The 14,578-nt window shown below is 42.0% G+C and overlaps 1 protein-coding gene across 5 annotated transcripts in view; it reads right to left on the minus strand.

Moving 5' to 3' along the window:
• Positions 1 to 14,578, minus strand: part of ROR1 (receptor tyrosine kinase like orphan receptor 1) — a 205,581-nt gene that overhangs the window by 69,220 nt on the left and 121,783 nt on the right. For 4 of the 5 annotated variants that reach the window (XM_044301984.1, XM_044301981.1, XM_044301983.1 and 1 more), the window contains exon 2: positions 3,509 to 3,580. The exons of the other annotated variant lie outside the window; for it this stretch is intronic. Coding sequence is in view for 2 of the 4 variants with exons in the window: in XM_044301981.1 (XP_044157916.1) it covers positions 3,509 to 3,580 (72 nt within the window). In the remaining 2 variants the exon portion in view is untranslated. The remainder of the gene's footprint in view (positions 1 to 3,508; positions 3,581 to 14,578) is intronic. 5 annotated transcript variants of the gene reach the window in all.

Consider the following 14,578-nt stretch of genomic DNA (forward strand, 5'->3'; position numbering starts at 1 on the left):
GGGGTCATTTATTAAGACTAGAATTATACACCCTGTCTTAAAAAAAATCTCTGCGTTTGGCGTTGAAGTTATGAAGGGGCACCGGCCTCTACATAACTTTGGCGCATCCGCCGCCAGTCTACATGTAGGACGGCTTCCTCGCTGTCTTACATTTAGATAATTTTCTACACTTACAACAGGCGTAGAAAATGATAAATGAGACGGTCCTACTGGCCCATCCCCACCCACGCCAAGCCCACTTTTTTTTAGACATGCCGCGAGCGGGGAAAAGTCGCAGATAGCGGCGCCTCAATCTGTGACGGATATACTCCAGAAAACTGGCGTATATCTCATAGTAAATGACCCCCGATATTTCTACACACTGTGAAGCAGGAGGCGGCACATGAAACACGTCTTTTCTCCTGTTGTAATGAATACGTTTTCTCCCGCGGATATTATTACATCACAGTACGACGTCCAATTTCCACCTGTCAATCAGGAAAAGCAGGAAAATTGCTCCACCTGTACCTGACGTGTGTCAGGGAGCCGTGACCCGCTCTCGCTATCGGATTAGGTCACTTCCACATGTGGCGGATTTACGAGGCAATAAGAAGCCAGTCTTTAGAGGGAAAGTTGACTCGCCGGGTCAGCCGTGGCGGCAAATTCAAGAACAATGGCCTGTATTCAGTGCAGATCCCGGCTGCGGCAGGGACATCCCGAGCCCAAAGGTCACTCATATCTGCAGAACCAACAGTAAGGTTTAAGATGCCCTATAGATTAGTTACAGGCCGAAGCCTGAGGCTGCACTACTGAGAGATTATGAGGCCACCGGGCCCGCTTCCCATTAATATCAAATAAAGAAACACACATCACAGAGCAGCTTTCATCTCTTAGGGCAGAGGTTCAGCAACCTCCGGCACTCCAGCTGTTGTGAGACTACAACTCCCAGCATGAACATTTGCTCTGCTGTTCTCAAAACCTCCATAGAAGAGAATCGAGCACACTGGGAGTTGTAGTTTCACAACAGCTGGAGAGCCAGAGGTTGCTGAACGTTGTCTTAGGGGGTTCACATCACGTTTATTTCATACGTTTAAGGGGCTGTTCACATCTCATTTTCGTTGTACACAAGCGGATACATTTGTAGAAAAAAAACATATTGAAACGTATTAGGCTACTTTCACACTAGCGTTTTAGTTTTCCGGTATTGAGATCCGTCAAAGGGGCTCAATACCGGAAAAAAAAACGCTTTAGTTTTATCCCCATTCATTGTCAATGAGGACAAAACTGAACTGAACAGAACAGAGCTCCAAAATGCATTCCGTTTAGTTGCGTTCCCAGACCGGAGAGCAAACCGCAACATGTTGTAGTTTGCTTTCAGTCCTGGGATGCGGGGCAAGACGGATCCGTCCTGGCACACAATGTAAGTCAATGGGGACGGATCCGTTTTCTCTGACACAATGGAGTTCATGACGGATCCATCATGGCAATGTTAAAGATAATAGAACCGGATCCGTTCATAACGGATGCAGATGGTTGTATTATCAGTAACGGAAGCGTTTTTGCTGAACCCTGACGGATCCAGCAAAAACGCTAGTGTGAAAGTAGCCTGACTTGACTAGTACCCATGCTTTTTTTTTTTTTTTTCAGGACTAAATAGCGTAGCATACCACGCTTTTCTATGTTGCACAAAAACGTATAAGTTTTTTGTTAAAAAAATACTGACACAAACGTATTGAAACGTATGCACATCCATCAAATGTATACCAAAAAAAAGATAGATAACCACAACATTGCATACGTTTGTGTTACTGTATAGCTAAACATATCCGCTTGACGTACAGCAAAAACTAGATGTGAACAGCCCCTGAAATATATTAAAGGGGTTGTCCGTGTGCAGAGCTGAACCCAGACACATCCTGTTTTCACCCAGGCAGCCCCTCTGAGTGGAGCATTGCAGCATGCTTCCTTGCCCTGTTTGTTTGCCTTTCGACGCTGCTAGGTGGAGGCTTTCTCCTAGCAGTGTTGCCACCTCACCGGCACCGATGGGTGGGCTTTACCGATGGGTGGGCTTTAGTGCTGGCCTAGCCATTTTACAGCGCTAAAGACCGCCCATTAGTGCCGGTGATGTCACCGGGCTCACTGCTAGGAGAAAGCCTAGTTTACCCATGGAGAGCCCCGATACGTCACCGGATCTCCAGAAAAAGCCATTTCGATGCAGGGCAAAGGGGAGCATCGGCTGCTCCTATGCTTATATCAGAGGGGCCGAGTTGGGGAAGAAGGGGATATGCCTGGGTTCTGCTCTAACAGATGCCACAGACCAATGTCATACAGTGGGATCTGTCACCATAGAGTTTCATTGTAGAAAAAAACTAAAACGTATATGTTAATGTATACATTGTTTTCCTGGACTTTGCAGGAAGGAAACGCTTAGTGTACCCCGTTTTTTACTATCTTGCTAAAAAATTTAAATAAGTATACATTAACGTATCCGTTTCTTTTTACCATGCCGCTCTGTGGTGACGGACGCCACATCAGTCTGAGATATATGTTTTGTTTCGTGTTTTTTTTTTTACACTGTAACCCACTGCGGTACCGTGCAGCCACAGTGGGCTCTAATTAATTAGGATACACTGTTTAGGCGGTCTGCTTCGGTAATGGCTGTGTGACCCCCCCAAAACTGCACAGTTATTGACAAAACAGTGCGGCCCTAATTAGTTGTGTGACTGGTCGCAACTGCAGCGCGCCAGCGCCGTGTGGTCGCACCCTCGGACGGTTTTTATAAATTTGCAGTACCCCAGAGCATGCGACCAATGTAATCTCATAAGGGACTCCGGGACTTCAGTTTTCTTGATCGCTGGGGGTCTCAAGGACCCGATTAGTGTTGACAATGAAATGTGTAACTTGCACCCAGGACCACCCGCTTTGGGGTTAGTTTAGTGCCCCCCCAAACACTGCCCCCTTGTGGTCCGCCCTGCCTGTTTCTTCACACTGCTGTCAACTATGGTCCCCATCACACACATCCCAGTCCTCTTTACTATCATCCCAGAGTAGACCGGCCTTCCACTCCATCAGCACACTCCTTTCCTTAAAAGCTCTGTGCTGCTGTGCAAATCTTGCAATACTGAAGCTCAGTCATTAACTGAGTCTGGTAACTAAAACTGCAAGAACAAAGGCTTGTCTGCCCATAAGAAGAACATGAGGCAGATGAACCGTAAGCACCGAGGCTCCGCTGGGGGGACGCAAATGACCAAGCAGGTGATCACTGCGCAGCCGGCGGTTCGTAAGTAATTACTTCAATTATAAATGTGCCCCAGCGACAACCCGCCCAATTGCACCAGTGATCTCCGTAACACAGTGCAGGCTTCGCGAGGTACGAGACATCTTGAAACATTTTCACCATGTGGAACATTTTATAAAAAAGGAAAAAAATAATTCCCGTCAAATCACCAAAAATATCACTACTTAGATGTCAGAGGGATTACAAGATAAAGGCAGCCGCCTGCGGATCGGGCCGGCTGATGGGACGCACCTTTGTCGAGGTCACTCGAAGCGTTCCACGGTGAGGTAGGCCGTAAATCAGCGTCAACTGTCAGCTCGCTTCCTGTTCGGGACAAAACAAGACACATTTAATATGCATCAATTTATGAGCTGCCACCAAGTCTGAATATACGAGGCCGCGGAAATCTCTGGGTGAAATGGCCGACGCGCAACTAATGAGATGTAAGTGACTCCAGAGATAGCGAGCGCGAACGCGGAGTCAAAGGGTCACATACAGAAGGGGCCACATATAAAGGGCCACATATAAAGGCAGCACGGTGGCTCAGTGGTTAGCACTGGTGCCTTGCAGCACTGGGGTCCTAGGTTCGAATCTGACCAAGGGCAACATCTGCATTGAGTTTGTATGTTCTCCCCATGTTTTGTGTGGGTTTCCTCCGGGTACTCCAGGTTTCCTCCCACACTCCAAAGACATACTGATAGGGACCTTAGATTGTGAGCCCCATTGGGGACAGTTGGATGATAATGTCTGTAAAGTGCTGCGGAATTAGTAGCGCTATATAAGTGTGTATAATAATAAATATAAAGGGTCAATATAAAGGGATAAGAGTTACATATAGAGGGCGATATATGAAGAATATAATAAAAAGGGTCACATACAGAGAGGGCTATATATAAAGGGCCACATATAAAGGGAAAAGAGTCAGACGCAAAGGGTCACATACTGTATGAAGGGCGATATCTAAAGCGTCATATACAAAGGGCCACATATAAAGGGAGGCTTCCGCCCAGCAGTGTATTCGGTGACATTACCGGCTCTGATGGGCAGGCTTTAGCACAGGCCTAACCATTTTACAGGCTAGGGCTTCACTAAAGCCCGACCATCAGTGCCGATGACGTCGCCGGGCTCACTGCTGGGTGGAAGCCTACACCTGGCAGTCCCCATGGAGAGCCCGGTACGTCATCAGATCTCCAAAAAACTGCCTTTGCCTTGCACAATTCAGAGCATCAGAGCATTTCATATCGGGGGGGGGGGCTGTTGGGGTGAAAATGGGGATATGTCCAAGACAATCCCTTTAAGAGGACAGCAGCCATGTCTAATCCTGTACAAACCCTCTTCTCCCACCTTACAGAATTTGCCATGAGTCATCCCTCACTACAACCACAATCATCCTTCTCCCAAAATATTCAAGGAATTTCTTCTAAATGGATAATATTTAATGTTCTGTAACATTGAGGCATTGACTCTGGATGATGGGTCCTGAGAGTAAATGACTGAGAGGAAAATCATCACCTACAATTAACACAGATATGTCCATCAATGATGCTACAAATGAGCAACGCCTAAGAGGACATATAGTAACCAGATCACCTTCCCGAGAAAGAGAATAATAATAGGAGGCAGTATTATAGTAGTTATCTTCTTGTACATAGGAGCAGTATTATAGTAGTTATATTCTTGTACATAGGAGCAGTATTATAGTAGTTATATTCTTGTACATAGGAGGCAGTATTATAGTAGTTATATTCTTGTACATAGGAGCATTATTATAGTAGTTATATTCTTGTATATAGGAGCAGTATTATAGTAGTTATATTCTTGTACATAGGAGCAGTATTATAGCAGTTATATTCCTGTACATAGGAGGTGTATTATAGTAGTTATATTCTTGTACATAGGAGCAGTATTATAGTAGTTATATTCTTGTACATAGGAGGCAGTATTATAGTAGTTATATTCTTGCACATAGGAGCAGTATTATAGTAGTTATATTCTTCTACATAGGAGCAGTATTATAGTAGTTATATTCTTGTACATAGGAGGCAGTATTATAGTAATTATATTCTTGTACATAGGAGGCAGTATTATAGTAATTATATTCTTGTACATAGGAGGCAGTATTATAGTAGTTATATTCTTGTACATAGGAGCAGTATTATAGTAGTTATATTCTTGTACATAGGAGCAGTATTATAGTAGTTATATTCTTGTACATAGGAGCAGTATTATACTAGTTATATTCTTGTACATAGGAGGCAGTATTATAGTAGTTATATTCTTGTACATAGGAGCAGTATTATAGTAGTTATCTTCTTGTACATAGGAGCAGTATTATAGTAGTTATCTTCTTGTACATAGGAGCAGTATTATAGTAGTTATATTCTTGTACATAGGAGCAGTATTATAGTAGTTATATTCTTGTACATAGGAGCAGTATTATAGTAGCTATATTCTTGTACATAGGGAGCAGTATTATAGTAGTTATATTCTTGTACATAGGAGCAGTATTATAGTAGTTATATTCTTGTACATAGGAGCAGTATTATAATAGTTATATTCTTGTACATAGGAGGCAGTATTATAGTAGTTATATTCTTGTACATAGGAGCAGTATTATAGTAGTTATATTCTTGTACATAGGAGCAGTATTATAGTAGTTATATTCCTGTACATAGGAGCAGTATTATAGTAGTTATATTCTTGCACATAGGAGCAGTATTATAGTAGTTATATTCCTGTACATAGGAGGCAGTATTATAGTAGTTATATTCTTGTACATGGGAGCAGTATTATAGTAGTTATATTCCTATACATAGGAGCAGTATTATAGTAGTTATATTCTTCTACACAGGAGCAGTATTATAGTAGTTATATTCCTGTCCATAGGAGCAGTATTATAGTAGTTATATTCTTGTACATAGGAGCAGTATTATAGTAGTTATATTCTTGTACATAGGAGCAGTATTATACTAGTTATATTCTTGTACATAGGAGGCAGTATTATAGTAGTTATATTCTTGTACATAGGAGCAGTATTATAGTAGTTATATTCTTGTACATAGGAGCAGTATTATAGTAGTTATCTTCTTGTACATAGGAGCAGTATTATAGTAGTTATATTCTTGTACATAGGAGCAGTATTATAGTAGCTATATTCTTGTACATAGGGAGCAGTATTATAGTAGTTATATTCTTGTACATAGGAGGCAGTATTATAGTAGTTATATTCTTGTACATAGGAGCAGTATTATAGTAGTTATATTCTTGTACATAGGAGCAGTATTATAGTAGTTATATTCCTGTACATAGGAGCAGTATTATAGTAGTTATATTCTTCTACACAGGAGCAGTATTATAGTAGTTATATTCCTGTCCATAGGAGCAGTATTATAGTAGTTATATTCTTGTACATAGGAGCAGTATTATAGTAGTTATATTCTTGTACATAGGAGCAGTATTATAGTAGTTATATTCCTGTACATAGGAGCAGTATTATAGTAGTTATATTCTTGCACATAGGAGCAGTATTATAGTAGTTATATTCCTGTACATAGGAGGCAGTATTATAGTAGTTATATTATTGTACATGGGAGCAGTATTATAGTAGTTATATTCCTGTACATAGGAGCAGTATTATAGTAGTTATATTCTTCTACACAGGAGCAGTATTATAGTAGTTATATTCCTGTCCATAGGAGCAGTATTATAGTAGTTATATTCTTGTACATAGGAGCAGTATTATAGTAGTTATATTCTTGTACATAGGAGCAGTATTATAGTAGCTATATTCTTGTACATAGGAGCAGTATTATAGTAGTTATATTCTTGTACATAGGAGCAGTATTATAGTAGGTATATTCTTGTACATAAGAGCAGTATTATAGTAGTTATATTCTTGTACATAGGAGCAGTATTATAGTAGTTATATTCTTGTACATAGGAGGCAGTATTATAGTAGTTATATTCTTGTACATAGGAGCAGTATTATAGTAGTTATATTCTTGTACATAGGAGCAGTATTATAGTAGGTATATTCTTGTACATAGGGAGCAGTATTATAGTAGTTATATTCTTGTATATTGGAGCAGTATTATAGTAGTTATTTTCTTGTACATAGGGAGCAGTATTATAGTAGTTATATTCTTGCACATAGGAGGCAGTATTATAGTAGTTATATTCTTGGACATAGGAGCAGTATTAAAGAAGTTACTAACTGCCTATTTACTAATCCTATAGATGGTGTAAGCTTAGACCGGTATGAGATTTATCACAGTGGCTCAGGCTGGATGGTGAATGTGGTGCAGGGATAGACCTACATGTCAATTGCACCCCTCTCAGATAGAAATGTGGAGCCTGATCCCCGCTTTCTTTGAACTTTTGAGGTCCCGGAGAAAGAATGCTCACCAATCATATTTTAATGGAAGTTCTTCAACTTCCCCCGCCTTTCACATTATTGATACAATGTTTTTACAGGTTAAACAGGATGAAACTCCATTACATAAACATGAATACTATATAAATAACCAAATGTTCTTCACGTGCCCCCAAAAAAACAAAAGCACAGAGTTTCACTTCTCTTCTCTACCACCATGCTGCATATTTTCTGTATCGGAGCAGACAGTGTTCCCTACTGGCATTCTTCCACCCCGATCTTATCTTCCTGCGGCTTCATCTCGCCGAGACGTTACAGTTTGATCTGAGCTTCTATTGTGTGGAGTTTTTTTTGATAAGACATAAATTATTAAAATATAGCGGACCACCCTGGAGACGATGACAGATGGGCCTCGCTCAAGCACTTTTAATATAACTGTAATGTGTCATTTGTATCCATCCATGCTATGGGATGTGGCGTCTGATCCTGCAACACTGGATCCTCTGCTATCAAGGCATGCTGAGAGTTGTAGTTTCAAAGTAGTGGTTTCTAACCTGTGGTTCTCCAGCTGTTGCAAAACTGCAAAACTGCAACAGCTGAAGAGTCACGGGTCTAGGAACGTTGGTGTAGGACATACAATGATATATGGTGGAGTCGGTAAGTATATCTAATAGGAATCCTCTTACAGAAATGTAGGTGATTGACGACTTTTGACTTAGCTCTTGTACCAACACGAGGATCAGAGGGCACTTGTCTCGAAGTCAGGATTTTTATAATTATTTGAAGTTTCTAGGTAAGTTGGGTGACAGCTCGGGTTGACACCCAGTTTACCAAATTCCTAAATGTCAAGTCTGCCTAATTTTGCAGTACCTGGGTGTCCCCATCACCTGGTGCTTCAAACTTTAGCTAAGACCAGTATGAGGTCCTGTGCAATGGGTGCATCTCTTTTACTGGCACATGGGGGGGGGGTGTTATTACTGGCACATAATGGGGGGGCTGTTATTACTGGCACATAATGGGGGCTGTTATTACTGGCACATAATGGGGGGGCTGTTATTACTGGCACATAATGGGGGGCCTGTTATTACTGGCACATAATGGGGGGGGCTGTTATTACTGGCACATAATGGGGGGGGCTGTTATTACTGGCACATAATGAGGGGAGGCTGTTATTACTGGCACATAATGGGGGGGCTGTTATTACTGGCACATAATGGGGGGGGCCTGTTATTACTGGCACATAATGGGGGGGCATGTTATTACTGGCACATAATGGGGGGCCTGTTATTACTGGCACATAATGTGGGGGCCTGTTATTACTGGCACATAATGGCGGGCTATTACTGGCACATAATGGGGGAGCTGTTATTACTGGCACATAATGGGGGGGCTGTTATTACTGGCACATAATGGGGGCTGTTATTACTGGCACATAATGGGGGGCTATTATTACTGGCACATAATGGGGGGCTGTTATTACTGGCGCATAATGGGGGAGCTGTTATTACTGGCACATAATGGAGGGGCTGTTATTACTGGCACATAATGGGGGGCTGTTATTACTGGCACATAATGGGGGCTATTATTACTGGCACATAATGGGGGGCTGTTATTACTGGCACATAATGGGGGGCTGTTATTACTGGCACATGATTGGGGGCTGTTATTACTGGCACATGATCATGATGGGGGGCACTATAGGGGCATCTACTGAGGCCACAAAGAAGGGGTGTTTTATATGGGGTGCTCTGTACAGTAGAACTTTATACTGGGACACATTATGGTGGGTACTATAGGGAAGGGGGGCGAGTAGTACTATGGGGTCATCTACGGGGGCACTAAGAATTGCTATTTCATACCTGCAAATTATGGGGAACACTGAGGGCATCTACTGGGGCATTTTATACTGGTACATTATGGGGGGCACTAGAAGGAAGGGGGGAGAGGAGCACTATGGGGGCATTTACTGGGGGCATTATATTAGGGTATTTTATACTGGCACATGATGGGGGCACTATGGGGACATTAGCTGAACTGGGGGCATTACAAGGGGGTATTTTTTGCACTGTCACATTATAAGGAGAATTATTTCTACTGGGGGGGGCTTTATTACTCCCCCATGGTATGACCCCCTAGTAGCAGCACCGGCCTCTCCCTGCTCTGCTATCCCTCTGCCCCTTCTCCAAATCCTTATTATGAAATCTTTCTCACTAGGATAAAACACAACATCAGCTCCGCCGAGCCCCCGGCCAAAGTGTGGAAGTGGCGTCCGAGATCCCCAAGGGCCAAGCCAAGTAATTGTAAGTTTTTATATGAAATATGTATGTTATACACATATAGCATCCACTGTGCCACACAATATACAGTATACCGCTACACTGTGCCACACAATATACAGTATACCGCTACACTGTGCCACACAATATACTGTATACCTCTACACTGTGCCCCACAATATACAGTATACCGCTATACTGTGCCCCACAATATACAGTATACCGCTACACTGTGCCACACAATATACAGTATACCTCTACACTGTGCCCCACAATATACAGTATACCGCTACACTGTGCCCCACAATATACAGTATACCGCTACACTGTGCCCCACAATATACAGTATACCGCTACACTGTGCCCCACAATATACAGTATACCGCTACACTGTGCCACACAATATACAGTATACCGCTACACTGTGCCACACAATATACAGTATACCGCTACACTGTGCCACACAATATACAGTATACCGCTACACTGTGCCACACAATATACAGTATACCTCTACACTGTGCCCCACAATATACAGTATACCTCTACACTGTGCCACACAATATACAGTATACCTCTACACTGTGCCACACAATATACAGTATACCGCTACACTGTGCCACACAATATACAGTATACCGCTACACTGTGCCACACAATATACAGTATACCGCTACACTGTGCCACACAATATACAGTATACTGCTACACTGTGCCACACAATATACAGTATACCGCTACACTGTGCCACACAATATACAGTATACCGCTACACTGTGGAGTCTGTTCTATAAGCACCATTGTTTTGTGGCGGCGGACAGAAAATAATCTGGAAGTGCCCCTCCCGAGACCAGGCTCTGGATCCGCCATTGAACCCAGGGCCCCCCTCCATGCCCCCCCAGTCCAGGCTGCACCTGCTTCCCAATAATGTCCCGGTCCGAATTATTTTTCCCCAATTATCCTGACAATAAATATTTGACTTTGGCTGTCAGTGTTAAGTGCTTGCGTTGCCTTTGGACACATCAACGACTCCATTCACTTCCTGAACGACTGCAAAAATGCTTATTATTTTCAGCCGCGTCTGGCGTGACATAAGATTTCCATACAAGGCCTATATTGTTCGGTGTGAGAGGGACAGCAGACCATCTGGACAGTGCTGGAGATTGTTTATACAAGTGTCAGCGAGTCTGGGCAGCGAGGGCGGCAGGAAAATGCAAGATCTTCATCCACCATCACCACGATAAGGGTCATTCTGTCTGGGGAGAAAAAAATCTGAAATCTGGAGGCAAATCTTCCTGTCTATGGGCAACTATATACCTAACCTCAGATACTTCTGCTGTATCTGACTATACGCCATGGTCCCGGCACCGGCGTCTGGTCTGCTCCTTAAAGAAGCGATCCAATCTAATTGAATAGGGTTTAATAGGAATCTGTCACATTGAACATGATGTCTAATCCGCAGGCAGCAGGTTAGAGAGCAGGAGAAGCTGAGCAGAACGATGTATAGTTCGGTGGGAAAAGATTCAGTATAACCTGTATTTTGGTCATGTAAATCCCTGCACTTTCTAAGCTGAGGAGTCAGTGGACGAGCTTTCTCTATATGCAGGACCGCCCACCGGACTCCGACGTATAGAAAGTGCGGCGATTTACAAGAAGAAAATACTGAATATTTTCCCATAAGAATATATATCAATCTGCTCAGCTCCCCCTGCTCTATAACATGCCGCCAGCACATTAGACATCACATTTAATGTGACAGGGTCCTGAGTCCAGTGGTCTCTATATGCAGGACTGCCCACTGGACTCCGAAGAATTGAAAGTGCAGGAATATTGCAAGAAGAAAACACAAGATTTACTCAATCTTTTCCCATAAAACTATATATCAATCTGCTCAGCTGCTCCTGCTCAATAACATTATAAGCATTCTTGTTTGCTGAGGATTTGTTACAATGTGTCAGCAGAGAACAAGTTCAGTCTGGAATCTATAAGGCAGATAGAAGTTACATCAGCTCTGTGAGCATGAATAGCTTAGGATGGTTTTTCAACAATTAGTATTTGCATTCAGTGGCAGTCAGATCTTAAAAAGGATGAAAACACAAACATAAAGTACATTAGAAAGATACACATAGCCAATGAGAATATTCCAAGATGTGTTAGTTTCCATTGTCAGTACAGGATTAGGAAAAAAAAACATTGTTACCTTTGTAGCTGGCCAGCTAAGACCTGTCCTGGGTTGCTAATATAGCTTATATGTTTATACAGCTAAACCTGCCAATAACCTTAATACAGTTCCTATGTTTGTGTGTTAAAGACAAAGGCAGAGTTATTTAAAGTGACATCATGTTTGGATGTCATATAACTGTTATATATATTGTGTGTTCACAGAAGCAGAAAAGATAACATGCCTTTAAGATTCATTATATAATGTAAGGTAAGCTCAATGACACAGCAGAAACAACAGAAAGCATAGAGTTAAACTGTTGTTGCTGGGCAGGAGTCTCGACCAATCACAGCCAGTCTCACACACAGCAAGAGTTTTGACCAATCACAGCCAGTCTCACACACAGCAAGAGTTTTGCCCAATCACAGCCAGCCCCACACACAGCAAGAGTTTTGACCAGTCACAGCCAGCCTCACACACAGGCTGTGTGGGAAATTCCCCTAGCAGGATCCGCTAGAATCATTGCACTCCACTAAGAGCTGTGTTTTATGGAAGCAGACAGGCCAAAATAGGTATTTAAACCATAGAAACATAGAAAACTGTTATATAATGTTCCTACTGTTAATATAGTGATTAGAACTGTATACTGAACCAGTTATATGTGTGTTTACTTACAGTTCCACCAATTGCATACAACCTAACTACTGAGCCATACAATCATACATTACTACAAACTGCGTACAAATGCGAACTGCTCATACCAGATCAAGCAATTGTATAGAGCAAACTGCAAATCAAGTAGAGCAAGTAGAACTATTAGTTAGACCTCAGATATACCTCTGAGATCATAAAGTGCTTAAATAACTTAAAGTGAGAGTACAGATACTGAAGAGAGAAATATATCCACCATTTTATGTTGAATGACAAGATTGAACAGTTGAACCACTATCTTATGCATGCTGCCATTTTATGATACTTTATTCAACACGTGTTTTGTACATGGACTATCTTCTGCGGAGGCGGCAGTGTTATATGAAGAAAAGTTGAAGCTAATAAAGAAGTTATTTCAAGCATTTGATGTGCTATTTAAACCTGCTGTTTCCATAGAACGGCGCTAGAGGAATTACAGAGTAATAGACAGTCTGGTTAGACTAAAAGTCAGAGATATCAAAATTCTTCTAATGCCACAGCGCAAAAGGCACTTCATAGTGTTGTGCCTGCCACAGTCGAACTATTACCCTCAGAGGGCGAAGTGATATCGCTCCTCAACTTGCAACTGTTCCCAGCGTGAGGAAGCAAAGACACCTCAGCGGAGCTACCATAGAGCCCATAGAACGCGTGCATTAGTCAAACTGCAGCCGATTCTTAAAGTTGCAGAACAGCAAAGGCAAAATAGTCAGAGAAAGAGCCAACCCTCTTGCGATCCCTAGAGAGAGAAAGAGACGCATGGTGGGAGGCCAAAGTCCAGAGCTTGAGTGCCCGCACAGCTATCAACGGAGAGACCACGTACTGCAGCCAGTTAATTTCCCGCCACTAGGCCCAAACCTACAAGCAGCGTATCCAAGCCAGCGCATCGCAAGTCTGCACAGAGCATCGTGAGTCTACACAGAGCATCGCAAGTCAGCACAGAGCATTGCATCATTTCAAGAAAAGACACGTCTCCTTTCAGACTGACATTTGTTCCTGCTCTTCAGAATAAGGTCAGAGCTTTCCTTTTATTACTTATCATTGCATATAGGCTTTGACATAAAGAGTAATTTTTTGTGTTCAGAAATAAGAGACTTTAAACTAAAAACAAAGAACAGTTTGTAGTATATGGTATAAAGTATGTAGTATATGGTCACTAAAGTATTTAAAGTGAAAGTCATTTATTGCCTGCATCTATTGCTATTGCATTAAAAGTGAAAGTCATTTATTTCTGCATTTTGTCAGTATTTAATTTAAAGTGAAAGTCATTTATTTCTGCATTTGTCAATATTGCATTTAAAGTGAAAGGTCCTTTAATATTCGTATTGATTGTTATAGCATTTAAAGTAAAATGTCTGAGCCTAGTATTACCATGCCACTGTTAGAGGATGCAAAGATAGATAGAGTAGAAGTTGAAGAGCAAGGGAACCTGTCTGAGGTAGAATAGTCTGATGCAGCATTAGTCTTGCCTCAAACAAATATAGCCCAAGCAGATAAACTAAGACGTTCATCACGTGCCAGAAAACCGACCTCAAAGATGCTGGATAATTTGGAGCAAGAAGCAGCATTAAAAGAGAAAAAGTTTGCCAGTATGTACTGTATGATAAGTGGAAATTATACATTAAAGACATTCGTAAAAAGCTAAAGCAAGAAAGTATAAAAGGGAACTTTAGTGATATGGTAGAGACGGTAGAAGAATCTGAATCAGAGCTTATGGCAGTATATGTCAACCTGCGGTCGACACCTTTCCAGGATATTTTAAGGAACATGGACACATGTACTGCAGTCGCTAATGATTTTGTAAAGAGATGAGAACTTTCATCTGC

This window comes from Bufo gargarizans, chromosome 7, assembly GCF_014858855.1.
Source record: "Bufo gargarizans isolate SCDJY-AF-19 chromosome 7, ASM1485885v1, whole genome shotgun sequence".
NCBI lineage: Eukaryota > Metazoa > Chordata > Amphibia > Anura > Bufonidae > Bufo > Bufo gargarizans.